Source organism: Ictalurus furcatus, chromosome 8 (genome assembly GCF_023375685.1).
Source record: "Ictalurus furcatus strain D&B chromosome 8, Billie_1.0, whole genome shotgun sequence".
In the NCBI taxonomy this organism is placed as follows: domain Eukaryota; kingdom Metazoa; phylum Chordata; class Actinopteri; order Siluriformes; family Ictaluridae; genus Ictalurus; species Ictalurus furcatus.
The window spans coordinates 7,588,923-7,607,274 of NC_071262.1; the positions used below are offsets into that span (position 1 = coordinate 7,588,923).

Below are 18,352 nucleotides of genomic sequence, written 5' to 3' on the forward strand. Positions count from 1 at the left end.
TTGAAGGGCTGCTCGGTGGCTTAGTGGTTAGCATGGTCACCTCACAGCGCCAGCATTTGGGGTTCGATTCCCGCTGCTGCCCTGTGTGTGCGGAGCTTGCGTGGTCTCCCCATGCTGCGGGGGTTTCCTCAAGGCACTCCTCTTTTCATCCCCCAGTCCAAAGACATGCATGATAGGCTGATTGGCATGTCCATAGTGAATGGGTATGTGATTGTGCCCTGTGATGGATTGGCACCCTGTCCAAGGTGTACCCTATGTGTACCGATGTGTACCCTTGTGCCCAATGCTCCCTGGGATAGGCTCCAGGTTTCCCCCCAACCCTGAATGATAAGCGGTATACAAAATGGATGGGTGGATGGATGGATTAATAATTGAGGTTTGGGTAGTCTCCTATGACTATTTTTTTTTTTTTAGATCAACGTCATAGTCCTCCTCCTCAGATGGACACTCGAGCTGTCGATCCAAATCTCACTAGGCAATGAGATTAATCACTGTTAAGCCCGACCACACATGAGATTTGTGCCAGAATAGTGAACGTAAACTTGTGGAGCGTTAACAAAACCTCTGGTAGCACGTTCATAAACCATGGTTAGCGAAAACAAAGCTTGGAAAACTGTTAACAAAGAATACTGTTTATTTGAAGACCATGTTAAATTTTTGCCACTGAGTTCACTCTTTTCAAGAGCCTTGTCTCGATTGATATGATACAATATCTTATTGCTACACCCCTACTAGGCAGGTGTACCTAATAAACTGCCTACTTTGTGTTAAGGTCTTAATGTAAGGTCTTTTAAGATGTCTTAAATGCCAGGAATGAATTAGAAATATATTTTAGAATGCGTATTTAGCATCATGTATTTCTTGATATGATATGTCTGTATAAGTAGTCTATGTTTACACCTGTATGTATAAATGAATGCTTGTCTTGTCACCCAGGCAAATTTTGATACCAACTTTGAGGACAGAAATGCTTTCGTGACTGGTATCGCCCGATACATCGAACAGGCCACAGTCCATTCCAGCATGGTGAGTTTTCTGTGCTCCCGCATAGTTGAACGCAGGTCATGTGACCATGGCAGCTGCATGATGAAAAGCACTACATCTGATGCACGCACAAAGCTGCTTTCATTAACTGTCACTAGAGGCTTCACCAAACTGAGAATGTGAGCAGAATCATTTACTCACTCATTCTTCAGATACTAGATGCTAAAAGATTAAAAAACATACTGAATCATACATTTATGAGCCTGACCTCCATTGTTACTCTTAGTGCTGAGTAGGTGATTTTGTATCGTTATGTTTTCCCTCCTTTTTAAAATACAGTGTTAATGATTTACTTGCACTTTGTTAGAAAATAAAAATATTACAAACTGAGCATTATGAACATTTCTTTCAGTATCATATGATATGATATTTTCACCTTATACCACGACACTGTTGAGTTCTTGAATCTGATTGGTCAGAAGGTGTTGATTAATTTAATAGCAGCTCTGACAGTAGTTCTGGTTGTAACATAAATGATAGGTTTTGTGATAGGTAAAAGCACTAATGTGCTTGTTGTAATACGTTATCGTTTCTATAGTAAAAACTCAGTCATAGGGACTTGTACTTCAGATGCTTGTAAGACTAATAGTAATTTAAAAATAACAAAGAAGAACACAAGTGTTGATATGGTGAAGTTTTCTGTAGGGAGAAGTTTATTAAACATTTGCGGACAAATTCTTGGGTCTTTGTCTTATTAAATTGTAAGGTAGCGAGGAGACAACATGTTTTGTGATCATGTGACAAAATTTTGTGATCATTGACAAATTGCTGTGGAATTAAAAGGAATAAAACATTTCAGGACATTTCAGCTGTTATAGGAAAATAATCAACTTTGGGGTGGTAAAAGTGTGGCATTGATTATTTTCCTATAACAGCACACCCTGTCGTGTTTTATTCTTTACATATCATTCACCCTGTTTGGAATTTTCTTCCAGTTCCTTGGCTTGATTTTTTTGGCCAGACTGAGATAGTGCCTCACCTTGTTTAGACCACTGCAGTCTGCTCTTAGCATGACACGCTGAGTGTGAAATGGCAGGGTTTTTTGATTTCACCAATCAACATTGTCATTTCTGTGAGCCTTTCTTGACTCAGGAGGCATGTTTGTGTACTTTACATATATATATATATATATATATATATATATATATACACACACAGTATCTCACAAAAGTAAGTACACCCCTCACATTTTTGTAAATATTTGATTATATCTTTTCATGTGACAACACTAAAGAAATGACACTTTGCTACAATGTAAAGTAGTGAGTGTACAGCTTGTGTAACAGTGTAAATTTGCTGTCCCCTCGAAATAACTCAACACACAGCCATTAATGTCTAAACCGCTGGCAACAAAAGTGAGAACACCCCTAAGTGAAAATGTCCAAATTGGGCCCAATTAGCCATTTTCCCTCCATGGTGTCAGGTGACTTGTTAGTGTTACAAGGTCTCAGGTGTGAATGGGGAGCAGGTGTGTTAAATTTGGTGTCATCGCTCTCATGCTCCCTCATACTGGTCACTGGAAGTTCAACATGGCACCTCATGGCAAAGAACTCTGAGGATCTGAAAAAAAGAATTGTTGCTCTACATGAAGATGGCCTAGGCTATAAGAAGATTGCCAAGACCCTGACACTGAGCTGCAGCACGGTGGCCAAGACCATACAGCAGTTTAACAGGACAGGTTCCACTCAGAACAGGCCTCGCCATGGTCGACCAAAGAAGTTGAGCGCAGGTGCTCAGAGTCATATCCAGAGGTTGTCTTTGGGAAATAAACATATGAGTGCTGCCAGCATTGCTGCAGAGGTTGAAGGGGTGGGGGGTCAGCCTGTCAGTGCTCAGACCATACACCGCACACTGCATCAAATTGGCCTGCATGACTGTCGTCCCAGAAGGAAGCCTATTCTAAAGATGATGCACAAGAAAGCCCGCAAACAGTTTGCTGAAGACAAGCAAACTAAGGACATGGATTACTGGAACCATGTCCCGAGGTCTGATGAGACCAAGATAAACTTATTTGGTTCAGATGGTGTCAAGCGTGTGTGGCGACAACCAGGTGAGCATGGTGGTGGGAGTGTCATGGTCTGGGGCTGCATGAGTGCTGCCGGCACTGGGGAGCTACTGTTCATCGAGGGAACCATGAATGCCAACATGTACTGTGACATACTGAAGCAGAGCATGATCCTCTCCCTTCAGAGACTGGGCCGCAGGGCAGTATTCCAGCATGATAACGACCCCAAACACACTTCCAAGACGACCACTGCCTTGCTAAAGAATCTGAGAGTGAAGGTGATGGACTGGCCGAGCATGTGTCCAGACCTAAACCCTATTGAGCATCTGTGGGGCATCCTCAAACGGAAGGTGGAGGAGCATAAGGTCTTTAACATCCACCAGCTCTGTGATGTCGTCATGGAGGAGTGGAAGAGGACTCCAGTGGCAACCTGTGAAGCGCTGGTGAACTCCATGCCCAAGAGGGTTAAGGCAGTGCTGGAAAATTATGGTGGCCACACAAAATATTGACACTTTGGGCCCAATTTGGACATTTTCACTTAGGGGTGTTCTCACTTTTGTTGCCAGCGGTTTAGACATTAATGGCTGTGTGTGGAGTTATTTTGAGGGGACAGCAAATTTACACTGTTACACAAGCTGTACACTCACTACTTTACATTGTAGCAAAGTATCATTTCTTCAGTGTTATCACATGAAAAGATATAATCAAATATTTACAAAAATGTGAGGGGTGTACTCACTTTTGTGAGATACTGTATAACATATTTTAAACATTAACATGTAATTGTATAACATTAAATTATTACAAATGTGAATAGGGAGTTCAGGTTGGACAGTTACAGTGGTGCTTGAAAGTTTGTGAAGCCTTTAGAACTTTCTATATTTCGGCATAAATATAACTTAAAACATCAACAGGTGCCATTCTTCGGTAGAACGACTTGTGTGCTTAGGGTCGTTGTCTTGTTGCATGACCCACGTTTTCTTGAGATTCAGTTCATGAACAGATGTCCTGATATTTTCCTTTAGAATTTGCTGGTATAATTCAGAAGTCATTGTTCCATCAATGGTGGCAAGTCATCCCAGCCCAGATGCAGCAAAATAAGCCCAAACTATGATACTACTATCACCATATCTTACAGATGTGATAAGGTTTTTATGCTGTAATGTAGTGTTTTCTTTTCTCCAGACAAATGCTTTTCGTTTAAACCAAAAAGTTCTATTATGGTCTCATCCGTCCACAAAACATTTTTCCAATAGAATTCTGGCTTGTCCACATGATCTTTAGCAAACTGCAGAAGGGCAGCAATGTTCTTTTTGGAGAGCAGTGGCTTTCTCCTTGCAACCCTGCCATGTGCAACATTGTTCTCCTGATGGTGGATTCATGAACATTAACACTAGCCAATGTGAGGGAGGCCTTTAGTTGCTTAGAAGTTACCCTGGGTTCCTTTGTGACCTTGACTGGGTTACTTTGTGACCGCGACACAATCTGTCTGACTGTGGATTGGTGGAGTCCAAACTCTTTAGAGATGGTTTTGTAATCTGTTACAGCCTGATGAGAATCAACAACTATTCTTCTGAGGTCCTCAGAAATCTTCTTTGTTCATGCCATGATATACTTCCACAAACATGTGTTGTGAAGATCAGACTTTGATAGATCCCTGTTCTTTAAATAAAACAGAGTGCTCATCCATTGATTGAAAACACCTGACTTTACTTAAAATTAACTGCTAATCCTAGAGTTTTATATACTTTTGGCACTCATAGATAAGAAATATTGGATAATTTCCTCAATAAATACATGACCAAGTATAATATTTTTGTCTCATTTGTTTAATTGGGTTCTCTTTGTCTAATTTAAGACGTGAAAATCTGATCATATTTATCTAGGTCATATTTATGCAGATATATAGAACATTCTTCAAATTTCTTCAAAATTCACAAATTTTCAACCACCACTGTAATTCACTTTCTGAGTTTGTGTGCATGTTAGTGTTTCTATGAACATATTTTCTCAAGGTCTACTTAGATACCAGATGGCAGGGTTTTATTAATAGGCATACAATCATCTATAACATATTTCTAGAGCTCCCAGTACGCTTCAGCCTACTCTAACAGTTGGCTTATTCTCTTCCAGGTATAGCTCATGCATGAACAGAAGACAGTCTCAAATACGCTAGTGAAGCTTTTAATGTCAGCTTGATAGGGAGATTTGTGTCCCAAGGCTGTTTGTATAAACATTCTGCATTGTGCTATTTTGTATCACTTTGCTGCTCAACACTATTCCTATAAATAGCTCCAGAAACCACCCACATGCACAAATATACTGTTATTATATGTGCAGTGTCCAATGGCAGCAGATGTGTTATGACCTGTTCAAACAAACTGCCTACAGCACCTAAAATGTGAAAGCTACAGCAGCTGATGAGCATCTCAATAAATTTTATTGCTCAGGCCTTTAGAGGCGATATCAATTCCTTGTCCAACCATCATTTATTTAAACTCTGTCATTAAGCAGATAACCTTACAAGTTAGAGACAAATCATGCAGACAGAAGACAAAAAAATCCTGATGCCCTGCAAGAACCTATAATCTAAAGACAAAAGCTTTTGCTAAATTTCAAGCGCTGGTGTCACTTTAATTACCTATTGCTAGGAGTGGAATTTGCTCATTCAGCCAAAACAGCATCAGTGAGGTCAGGTACTTATGTCGGGTGAGGAGGCCTTGGGTGCAGTCGGCACTCCCATTCATCCCAAAGGCATTCAGTGGTGTTGAAGTCAGTGTTCTGTTTAGGCCGCTCAAGTTCTTCCACTACAACTTTGGTAAACCATGTCTTCATGGACCTTGCATTGTGCACAGTGGAATTATCATGCTGGAACAGGCTTGGGCCTCTTAGTTTCAGTGAAGGGTAATTGTAAATGTATATAATACATACACTCACTGAGCACCTTATTAGAAACGCTATACGAATACTGGGTAGGGCCTCCTTTGGCTCTCAAAACAGCCGCAGTTCTTTGTGGCATAGATTCAACAAGATGCTATAAACTTTCCTTTGAGATTCTGCATCCCACAATTTTTTCAGACTCACAGAAACTGGGCAGTTGAAGATTAGAAAAACATCACCTGGTCTTCAACTGTCCAGTTTGTGTCATGATACCCTCCAATTCTTGTTCTTGGCTTACAGAAGTGGAACCCAATGTAGAACCCCATTTTCTTCTGACCTCTCTTATCAACGTATAATGTGTGTGTGTGAGTGTTTGTGATGCTCTGTAACATCACCCTTATCATCGCCCTCTTATAATCATTGACTTTGTCTTCAGAATGAAATGCTGGAGGAGGGACATGAATACGCTGTCATGCTGTACACCTGGAGAAGCTGCTCGAGAGCCATTCCCCAGGTACAGATATGAAGCCGTTTACCCATATACTTGCTACATAGAATCATATAAATTTTATTTAACACACATGACACAGTTGTATTTAATTTAACCGAATGTTCCCCACCCCTACATTTTAGTAAAATGTGTTACTAATTTTGTTTAAGCGGTATCATATGACAGTTTCCCTTAACTGATTAGCATATGGCAACAAGTTCCTAATTTTTACCTGAACTTTCCAGACCTCAGTATTATTTCTATGGCCAAGAGTCAAGTATTTAACAAGTGAATATATATTTGTATTTGCAACTCGCATACATATAAATACATACATGTATTTGTGGGAATGGATTCACCAGTGGGCAGCTGTGGCTCAGGTGGTAGAGCGGGTTGTCCACTAATCGTAGGGTTGGAGGTTCGATTCCCGGCCCACATGACTCCACATACCGAAGTGTCCTTGGGCAAGACACTGAACCCCAAGTTGCTCCCGATGGCAAACTAGTACCTTGCATGGCAGCTCTGCTACCGTGAGTGTGTGTGTGAATGAGACACAGTGTAAAGCGTTTTGGAACTGCTAAGGTTAAAAAAGCGCTATATAAGTGCTTACCATTACCACAATGTTTATGAAAAATATATTAAATATATATATGTGGGCTATGCTATACATTGTGCAAAGGAACTAATCCATAATGAAATTCGTTGTCAATTATTGCTTATTATAAATTTTATTGATTGGTTGTTGCAGCCCTAACATATACACACGCACCAGACACTTTTTTATAGAACCACCTGTACACCTCCTCATTTATGCAGTTATCCAATCAGCCAATCACATGGCAGCAGCACAATGCATAAATTCATGTAGATACAGGTCAAGAGCTTTAATTAATGTTCACATGAGAATGAAGAAAAAGTGTGATCTCTATGACTTTAACTGTGGTTGTTGGTGCCAGATGGGCTGGTTTGAGTACTCCAGAAACTGCTATAGTGCTTCTCAATACTCAGATTGATGCTTCCTCATTTTCTCGCTCGTGGCCCAGAAATTGATCAACGTCAACCATCTTGAAGGACATATTAATTTTCAAGTTGCACGGCGAAGAATGAAGAGTGAGGAAGCTTCCAGAGGAGCTAGGAGCTAGAATACAAAGGTGTATCCTATGTGGAAATATTTCTTGTCGAAAAACCTGATGCACGTATAAATTCCCCAAACAAAAAGTCCTTTGATGATATGATGGAATTTTGTGTGAAATATAATTAAATAATAATATGCTTACAATGGTTTTTGTAATGAATTGATCCTTGCATGTTTGGATATGCCAGTCTCCACAAAAGATGCGATAATTTATCTATTGTTCATTAATTCATTGTTGAATAACCCAGACATTTCACATACTATCAGTGCATTTTGCTTTATTAAGAATAATGTTGTTAACCAAACTCCAACATCATAACGGTACATAAAAAAGCATAATGGCAGATCCCTGAAGTGCAGTGAGGTAATCCAGCTGAGCACAGTCATCATTAATTGACGTCGCTTCATTTGGCTTGCTTCGGTTCCTCTCTCCTCACATCTCATCCTTCCATCACATCCTAAGGGGGTGGAGCTAAGATGCAAGTAAAGGAAAGGAAATGAGAATGCACAAATAAGAAATGAGAAGCACCCCTGATCACCTGGGGTTTTCATACATAATGGTCTCTAGAGTTTACACAGAATGGTGTGAAAAACAAAAAACATCCGGTATGCAGAGGGTCTGCATGCTGAAATGCCTTGTTTTGATGAGAGAGATCAGAGGAGAATGACCAGACTGGCTTGAGCTGCCAGAAAGTCTATAGTAACTCAAAAAAGCACTCTTTACAACTGTGGTGAGCTGAAAAGCATCTCAGAATGCACAGCACACCAACCCTTGAGGTGGATAGGCTTCAACAGCAGAAGACCACATCAGGTTCTGGTCTTATCAGCCAAGAACAGGACTCTGAGGCTACCATGGGCACAGCCTCACCCAAACTGGACAGTTGAATACTAGACAAAGACAGGTGATTTTCTTCTAATCATCAACTAGCTAGTGCCTCAGATTCTTGTTCTTGGCTGACAGGAGTTGAACCTAATGTGGTTTTCTGCTCTTGAAGCCCATCAACCTCAAGGTTGAAATTCTGTAAATACTGAGATGCTTTTCTGCTCACCACTGTTGTAAAGAGTTATTATTTGTGTAAAAGATTTAGGATACTGCTGCTTCACAGGGGGAGCATCATAGTGGGGTGTCAGTTAAAACACCTTGAGGCAACATCCATTGTTATAGTTTTATTTCACCAATGCCAGTACATAATCATTCCATAGGTGCATCAGACTCGTTTCTCAACAAATACATAAGGAACATGGATAAACAAAGATAAGTTAAATCAACAATAAATTGCATAACTAACAATTCAACCCATACAATATATCAAACAATACAAATTAAGATAACTTTCATTTGTACACAGCCACAACACCATATGAAAATTCCTGAGCAGCAAACCAAGAACAGAGAGTAAACTGCTCTACTAAAACAGCCCTTCTCCAAGGCCACTAATTGGAGTCACAACAAGCTACAGCTGTGAACAGTGGGCGGGGCTTCAGTGACATCAACAGTGTCATAGGGATTTTCAACAATTTGAGTTACTACATCCTCCCTGGCAGCTCAAACCAATTCGGCCATTTTCCTCTGACCTCACTGACTGACAAGGCATTTTTAACCACAGAGCTGTCCCCCACTCAGTGTTTTTTCTTTTTCACACCATTCTATGTAAACTCTAGATATTGTTGTGTGTGAAACTCCCAGAAGACGAGCAGTTTCTGAAATACTCAAACCAGCCCTTCTGGCACCAGCAACCATGCCACTGTTAACGTAACTGAGATCAAATTTTTTCTTCATTCTGATGTTTGATGTGAACATTAACCAAAACTCTTGACCTGTATCTGCATGATTTTTTGCATTGTACTGCTGCCACATGATTGGCTGATTAGATAACTGCATGATTGCGCAGGTGTAAACATGAAAACAGGTCAGGACAATAAATGATAATTAACATGTTATGGAGATATTCTAACCTGCTACGTCTAACATTTTAAAAGACTGACTGATTTTACTTCATGGTTAAAAGGGGACATGGAGGTTAATTTTCCTTCTAAATTAATACCCTCTTGTGGGTCTTAGGTGAAGTGTAATGAACAGCCCAACAGAGTGGAGATCTATGAGAAGACTGTGGAGGTGCTGGAACCTGAGGTCACCAAGCTCATGAAGTTCATGTACTTCCAGGTGAGAAAGGAACATGTTAGAAGTTTGTCTTTCATTCTTATATAATATTCAGTATTTTGCAGACATGTCAATTTTAGTCCTTTAGTGCTACACATCTACCACTTCTAAAAGAATGTCAAAGCCCCTTGTGAGACAGAGTGTGGGGATTTCATGTGGTCCAGAAAGGTAACGTTTATATTTCTCTGTTCTAGCGTAAGGCAATTGAGCGTTTTTGTAGTGAGGTGAAGCGTCTGTGCCACGCTGAGCGCAGGAAAGACTTTGTGTCCGAGGCTTACCTGCTTACCTTGGGCAAATTCATCAACATGTTCGCTGTTCTGGACGAACTCAAGAACATGAAGTGCAGTGTCAAGAATGACCACTCTGCTTACAAAAGGTATGACAGAAATGGTCCTGCACTAAATCTTAGAGAGGTAATTACTTGTGTGCCATTCAGAAGCCTGTATTTTTTACCCCCTGTGACTTTTTGTTTTATTCTTGTAGAGCCGCTCAATTCCTCAGAAAGATGGCTGATCCACAGTCTATCCAAGAATCCCAAAACCTTTCGATGTTCTTGGCCAATCACAACAGAATCACACAGGTACAGTTGAATTTCAGATCTGTAGAATTTTGCATAATAAGATCTGAGATTCAGTTGTTATCCTATGAAACTACAAATATTGGGCCTGTTGCCTATAACTGTTACCTGGTACATTGCTTCCTCTATCCTTTTGTATATGAATCAGTTTACATCCATTATCTACGTTACTGATGTCCAGAGTGATTGTTTAATCGCATGTTTTAATCTTCTAGCTCTGGTAGGTTGAACTCTAGTTTGTCCGGCTGTCTTATTCAAAATTTTTATTGCAGTGTATTGCAGGGGTGTAATGGTTCAAATTCCTCAAGTTGCCCTAGAGGTCCAGATATCAGTTGTCAGCGTTACATATTGTGCCTTTGCCAGTTCATTCTCCGTTGTGGCAGTGTTTGCTGCTTCGGTCTCACCTACACACGGGTGCTACCCGGGTGATGATGGCGTAGATGACTCGCCATAGTAGATATATTGCCCTGAGCACACGGCACACGCGTCAAGCAATGTCTACGAACAGTGACTGTTTTGTCAACATTTTTTTTTTCAACCATCGCTGCTGTAATTGATTGCAAATCCAAAATGTTCCCAGGCAGGAGACTTATACAATGCAGGGGCCGGCTCTATCAACGACTTGTTTCCTCTGCTTGCCTTGTTAAACTGCAACACACCAACACGTGCACAGAACTGTGATGTTAACAACTGATTTACAAACAGTACAGTTGATCGGACAACTACTTTCTGACCCATGTGAGACACAGGCGGAATGTATCCATCTACTGAGCCATGCAGAGCTGTGTCTGTCTAGTTCACGGTTTGTTTTCTTCACAAATACATATATTATAGATGCGTCGTCAGTTTTTAGATTAACCACAGTGCAAGTGCGTGCCGAACCATGGGTAGTGAATCGTATGGTTTGTTTGTTTGTTTTTTTTTACCCAGAAACGTTACATCCATAGTGTATAGGAGTTTTCACATACGTGAGGTTCTGCTGGGAATATACAATACTTTATCCACTACAGTACTGTTATTGTCATAACTGGCAATATGTTTGTTCGACAGTATTCAAAAGCTGTCTTAATGTAGGTCTGAAAGGTTTAATGGTCTGTTTGCTTGCAGTGTCTGCATCAGCAACTGGAGGTGATCCCTGGCTATGAGGAGCTCCTGGCAGACATTGTTAACATCTGTGTGGATTACTATGAGAATAAGATGTACTTGACACCCAGTGAGAAACACATGCTGCTCAAGGTGCCATGCCTATGCTTCATCTTCTGCCACTGCCCTTTGTGGTCCATCAGTCTTGTGGGAAAATTGCTGCTGAATAGATTTGTGCCTACATATTTGTGATTGTACTCTGCCTTACAGGTGATGGGGTTCGGGCTTTATCTGATGGACGGAAATGTCAGCAACATCTACAAGCTGGATGCCAAGAAGAGAATAAACCTCAGTAAAATCGACAAGTTCTTCAAGGTTGGCTTGAAATACGTAGTTAGCAGAACTCTCCAAAAAAGCCTTTTTAGTTGAGTTTGTTAATATTTGTTGAATTGTTTCCGCAGCTCCAGGTCGTGCCTCTGTTTGGTGACATGCAGATTGAGCTGTCTAGGTATATCGAGACAAGCGCCCACTATGAGGAGAACAAGTCAAAGTGAGTTCAAAATTTCTTACAAGGAATAAGAATAAATACATCCTACATGTCATTGCTCCCTTATGGATTGGTTAGTGAGTCGTTCAGCAAAACAGAAATTGTCAGTGTGTGCATGCATTCTTCACAAACAATACAAGCATGTTAAAATCGACATGAGTGCTAACATTAAAGCCTGTGACGCTGAAAACATCATTCAGAGGACTGCTAATAAACAGAGATGGAAACTCGAGTCTGCGACTTGGACTCATGAAGGACTGACTTGAAACTTGACTTGGACTTGAAGACTTGAAGTCAGTTTGGTTTGGCATTCCCGATTCCATTCTCTCTTTACTGCCCCACATGACGGCATCAAACACCACATTTTTCTGTTCATTCCTCATTCATTCCTTCCCTATCAGTATGTGCTGCAGCAGCAAATATCACAACAATTCATCTCTAAACACACCAAGCCAGCATTAGTATATAAATGCATGACACATCTGAAGGCATTACCCATTGGAAAAGTGCTGTCAAAATACCCCCCCCCCCCTCCCCAATGTAATACATATAATATCCAAGATTACCAAGTTAAATTGCATTTGTTACTGGAAGACTACCTTACCCATCATTGCTTGAGAACTACAGCGAACTATGGCAACTCAAATAGCTCAAAATACACAGCATGTTTGTTTCTCTGTGTTCCAAATGGTATATTTTGCATTGAATTTGGGATAAATTCGCACCTTTAATATCTGTATACCATGTTGATATTTCTGTAAAGCTGCTTTGAGACAATGTCTATTGTAAAAAGCGCTATACAAATAAAATTGAATTGAATTGAATTTCTATGAAAATGTAATTACTGTTCTCTTTCATTGATATTTTATCTTTTAAATGAAAATTCTATGAAAATTTCAAATGAACATTTTATTCATTGTTGTTTACCATATTTTATTAATGTGAAAAGATATTTGAATGTCTTATTAGATGATAGTGCATTAGATGATAAAGTTTAGTTTAAAGTGATTAATGTAGTACTTAGGTCTATGTACTGACAATGGCATTTTGCACTAAGTGACAAAAAAAGTCATATCTTTCCTGTATTTGCTATGGATGTTCTGTTTTCTTATAATTATAAGGAGAACTTTTGGTTCAAATGTAATAGTTTGAAACTACTAGTTTTTTGATTGTGTATAAAAATGTAATTAATGATTTAAGTAAAACCTTGTGTGCTTTATTAGACAATTTTGAATAAATGAACAAGACATTCTGTAGAAGTAATCAGTTTTAATATTTCAAAATTGATTTAGCCTCATAGACTTAATTACAATAACTAGCTGAAAGAACTACTGCTAAAAAACAGAACAAAGACTTGAGACTTGACTTGGACCTCAGGGAATTGTGAACATGCCTGCTAATAACTCACATGTATGCATAAGTTGTTATACTTCAATTTACTTTTCCCTTTAAATATATGTGCTCTGTGTTTATACAACACTACTTTAATATATCATCATCTGTACTGATAAGAGTTTATATTGCTCTTTATTTCAGCAGAAGCTTGTTGTGCTTCATGGAGATCCATGCTAGTTTTGTTAGGGACAGACAGGGTTTAATGTTTCCTCTTGTTTTTGAATCTTCTTAATTGGTCATTTAACTCCCCAGGTGGACTTGCACCCAGAGCAGCATTAGTCCCCAGTACAACCTGTGTGAGCAGATGGTTCAGATCCGAGATGACCACATCCGCTTCATCTCAGAGTTGGCACGTTACAGTAATAGTGAAGTGGTCACAGGCTCCGGCTTGGACAGCCAGAAGTCTGACGAGGAGTACAGAGAGCTGTTTGACCTGGCTCTCCGAGGTTTGCAGCTCCTCTCCAAGTGGAGCACTCATGTCATGGAAGTGGTAAGTATGTGTCTGTGTGTGTGTGTGTGTGTGTGTGTGTGTGTGTGTGTGTAGATAGATACAGCAGTTTTCTAGCCAGTTATTTCTTATGTGGTTTATGTGTAATTTTCCTTCACTTTTTCTCTCTCCTGTCTCACTTCCTATTCCAGTACTCATGGAAACTCGTGCACCCCACTGATAAATTCTGCAATAAGGACTGTCCTGGCACAGCTGAGGAGTATGAGCGTGCTACACGCTATAACTATACCAGTGAGGAGAAATTTGCCTTGGTAGAAGTTATTGCCATGATCAAGGGCCTGCAGGTGCTGATGGGCCGCATGGAGAGCGTGTTTAACCAGGCCATCAGGAACACGATCTATGCTGCGTTGCAGGACTTTGCCCAGGTCACTCTGAGAGAGCCGCTCAGGCAGGCTGTGCGCAAGAAAAAGAACGTCCTAATTAGGTAAGATTAGTGTCTTCCCATTTTCATGGCTGTCAATGAAAATATTATATCTGCAAGTAATTTTTTACAGTACAGTAGTGTGTTTTTTAAAAATCACTTTGGCTTTGTACTCCAGTGCACTGGATTTGAAATGAAAGCCTATGAGGTTAAACTTGTGTATATCTGGGTGAACCCAATTTTTTTATACAAAGTCTCTTCATTTTAGGAAAACATTCTAACTGGAAACCAATTTAAATAAAATTCTCATACGTCATACTTGGTTGTGAAAAGGACCCATAGACAGTCCCTCCAGGATTTTGCGATTGCAGAAATGAATGCAAAATCACTGCAATAATCGCCGGAGCTTTCCATTTTTCAAAATTACTGCATATTTTCTGTAGATTTGGGCCAAGAAGTGTTGTGTGACCTCATCACAATGCGCATTCAGCCAAAGCCCTCTTTTTGTTTCATGTGTGTCGAACACGAGTACAGTTTAACAGTCCCTCTGGGATTTTGCGAGCACAGAACTAAACACAAAATCAAGCAAACTCCGCAACATTCAGTGGAGCTTTCAATTGTTCAAAATTACCGATTTGTGCCAAGACAACGCAACTTGTGACATCACAACACACGTTCAGCCAAAGCCCTCTTCTTTTCACGTGCGTCAAACATGAGTACATGTTCAAGTAGTCAAGTAGTTTCAAGTAGTTTCCGCAAAAACAGCACAAAAAACGTCTGGGTTACGCATGTAACCCTGTCCCTGAGAAAGGAACAAGACGTTTTTATATCACTCGACGTGCTTAATTGCCACGTCACCTGATCAAGGCAGGCCTATAAATAGGCATGATGTTACACAAGCTTCGGATGCTGGTCACGTGTGACGGTGCTTCCCACAGCGTGGAGCTCACACAATGTTGAGTTCCCTTTGAAATGGAGCTCTGCAAATTGCATCACAAATTTTTTAAAAAGCCACAGCAAACTCAAGCATTTTTGGTCACAACAATCACAGAAAAACTCTGCGAAATCCTGTATGGGCTGCATAGACCAGAAAATTGATTAAAACATGTTATGGCTATGTAATAATTAGCACTTAATGGTGCTTGTAACTTGTACTTAAACTTGCTTGTAGACTGCAAATACCACATCTACAAACAGCATTAGACCGTTTGTTAACTTTCTGGTGCATGAATTCATGATGTGAATATAAAGGTGGCCATCCATCCATAATCCATCCATAATGAAGATGGTCACAATCCACTGGAAGTCACTGTACAGCACTATACACTATAAAATGCAGTGTGTCAGTGCAAGATGGTCATGTGCTTGCTAAATTACTTTAGTTACGCTGAATGAAAGCAAGACTTCCATCCACATGGTTGCAACATTGCCATGTTTGTCCTTGCAGCGTTCTACAGGCCATTCGGAAGACCATTTGTGATTGGGAGGGGGGCAGGGAGCCACCCAATGACCCTTGTCTAAGAGGAGAGAAGGACCCCAAAGGAGGTTTTGATATTAAAGTGCCCCGCCGTGCTGTTGGCCCCTCAAGCACACAGGTCAGTTACACTGAAGATACTCTTTTCACATAGCCACTGCCTACAGACTGTGTAACAGCTCTCTAGAGGTTTTCTAGAATTATTTTTAAAAGATTTTGCCCCTTTGCAGCTGTACATGGTGCGAACCATGCTTGAGTCTCTGATCGCAGACAAGAGTGGCTCTAAGAAGACCCTGCGCAGCAGCCTGGATGGCCCCATAGTTCAGGCCATAGAGGACTTCCACAAGCACTCCTTCTTCTACACCCATCTTCTCAACTTCAGTGGTCAGAAATCACTTTCATACTAATACGGGGAAAAAAAAAAACACAGCATTCCAACCAGTATTTCAAGCTCTCATAAGAGTAAATGTACATCCTTGCTTACCATTTTGTTTTACACAGAGCCTCTTTAACACTGTATTGCTGTAAAGGTTTCCTGAATAACAGTCATGAAATACCCTTGTCGTAATTGATTCTCAGAGGCCCTTCAGCAGTGCTGTGACCTATCGCAGCTTTGGTTCCGAGAGTTCTTCCTGGAACTCACCATGGGTCGTCGCATCCAATTCCCCATTGAGATGTCCATGCCCTGGATCCTCACTGACCATATTCTGGAAACCAAAGAACCCTCCATGATGGAGTAAGTGCTGCAAACATTTATACACTCACGTATTTCAACATTTTTGCATCCTATCTTATGCCTGTAAAGGAACCCCTTTACATTTTGTTCAGTGTTATACTGTGCTCGGTTACAGATGGGCCTAGCGGAGAGAGGCTGATACTAGCATAGGCAAAGTTCCATATCCTTTATTATGTGACATATAGAAACATAAATACTAAATTTGTGGCCCACATAAAATGTGTGGTTTGAAATGTGAAAAACTTCAACAAATATACAGTTTATGTGTATAAATGTAGTTAACAAGGTAGCTGCTGTCTTTTAGAGAGTCTAAGCTACAGCATTGCTAATTAACTAACCAGCTAGCTAGCTTGTCACAACAAAATGCATTGCAACAAACAACATATTACTCAGTTTGTATAATAATGCCTGTATTACTAAATGAAGTGTGACTATGAAGTAAATGTGGAATTTTAAATGTGAATTAACGCACGTATTTTAAACCAAAATATATTACTTCCGGTCACATGGTTGCATCGTGCATAGACTAAAAATCTTCAACACACCCACATCCTCAGTCAGTGCCAAATAGGGCTGGGCGATATGACAAAAAATATCATATCACGATACATGAGGACATTTCTACAGCATACGATGCACATCATGACATATAATTTAGCCAACAAACTGTCTGCAAAACAGTAGTAACATAAACAAAAAAGGTTCAACTGTCTTTGCTGGTACTTGTCTTTAATGTCTACAAAGACAAAGAAGGTTTTTTCATGTCAAATCAGCGGCATTCATTCAGTATCATTTAGTTTTGTAATTATTAAAAAATTTAAAAATACATCACCATACCAACTAGGGATGTCAGGATACCAAAAATCTAGTAGTTGGTACCGATGCCACCAAATTATACGATACTCGATACCAAAGACGATACCACGGTGTGGTTTAAAATTTAAATAAAAAAGATTTCATTAAAAACTCACCTGGAGGACATCCTCCTCTGGCTGGTACTGGCAAAAAGAGAGAGAGAGAGGGGGGATATTTTAGTTATCAAACACTGTCTGACAGTCAGTGCATTTACATGGACTACAATAATCCAATATTAACCCGATTAAGACAATACTCTGATTAAGAAACTACCATGTAAGCAGCAATTTTTGATTACCTTAATCCGATAAAGGTCATACTCGAAGTATGTTCCCTGGTACATTGCTTCCTCAACACAAATCGTATTAAGACATGTGGAGTACTCCTATTTTAGTCGCATTATTGACGTGTATTACAGACATGTAAACACCTTAATCACATTATTAACATCGTGTGAGAGTTTCCACCGCATTTTGCGACAGGACATGATCACACACCGTTTGACGACAAACAAGAGAGCACAGCTGCCCCAAACCGCATACTTGCCTACTATAGGCCTGTAGTAGATGAAATACATGTATCTCGGCTACTATATAGTAGGTAAATATGCAATTTGGGACGCGGCCCACGGTTTCAAGCAGTCGTCTATTTGCACTTACAGCATGACAAATAATTACACTTGAAGTGTTCGTAAAATTTTTAAATAAAAACACCCAAAACTGTATACCGTACCATAACGAAGAATAATTGTATGTTGATACGTGAAATTCTGGAGGGAACGTCGGACGGCTTGGTGCGGTGACGTAATGACGTGTGCTGTTAATCGAACTATGTTCTATAACATGTAAAACGGGTACATGAAAGGAGTATTCTAAAAGCGACTCATGTAAACACCTTAATCACAATATTGTCTTGGATATGGTGGCAGGCCAAAAAGATTTATTAAAAGCATTAACATTTGAATATTTATTAGTGACATTAGACTACATTTAGCTGACAGGACACGGGCTGAATGGCGATGCATGGTGGCCCATTAGGAGGTAGTTTATAACATTGCAATGTGTTAACGTCGTTAACAAATAACTGGCTATCGCAAACATT

The 18,352-nt window shown here is 40.1% G+C and overlaps 1 protein-coding gene across 1 annotated transcript in view; it reads left to right on the forward strand.

Moving 5' to 3' along the window:
* The window catches only part of cyfip2 (cytoplasmic FMR1 interacting protein 2), a 50,246-nt gene that overhangs the window by 16,720 nt on the left and 15,174 nt on the right, over positions 1-18,352 (forward strand). Inside the window, exons 3-15 of the mRNA XM_053630481.1 lie at positions 937-1,026; positions 6,366-6,443; positions 9,617-9,718; positions 9,910-10,091; positions 10,199-10,295; positions 11,400-11,528; positions 11,646-11,750; positions 11,837-11,925; positions 13,570-13,807; positions 13,957-14,249; positions 15,634-15,781; positions 15,891-16,044; positions 16,240-16,396. Coding sequence (XP_053486456.1) covers positions 937-1,026; positions 6,366-6,443; positions 9,617-9,718; positions 9,910-10,091; positions 10,199-10,295; positions 11,400-11,528; positions 11,646-11,750; positions 11,837-11,925; positions 13,570-13,807; positions 13,957-14,249; positions 15,634-15,781; positions 15,891-16,044; positions 16,240-16,396 — 1,862 coding nt within the window. The remainder of the gene's footprint in view (positions 1-936; positions 1,027-6,365; positions 6,444-9,616; positions 9,719-9,909; positions 10,092-10,198; positions 10,296-11,399; positions 11,529-11,645; positions 11,751-11,836; positions 11,926-13,569; positions 13,808-13,956; positions 14,250-15,633; positions 15,782-15,890; positions 16,045-16,239; positions 16,397-18,352) is intronic.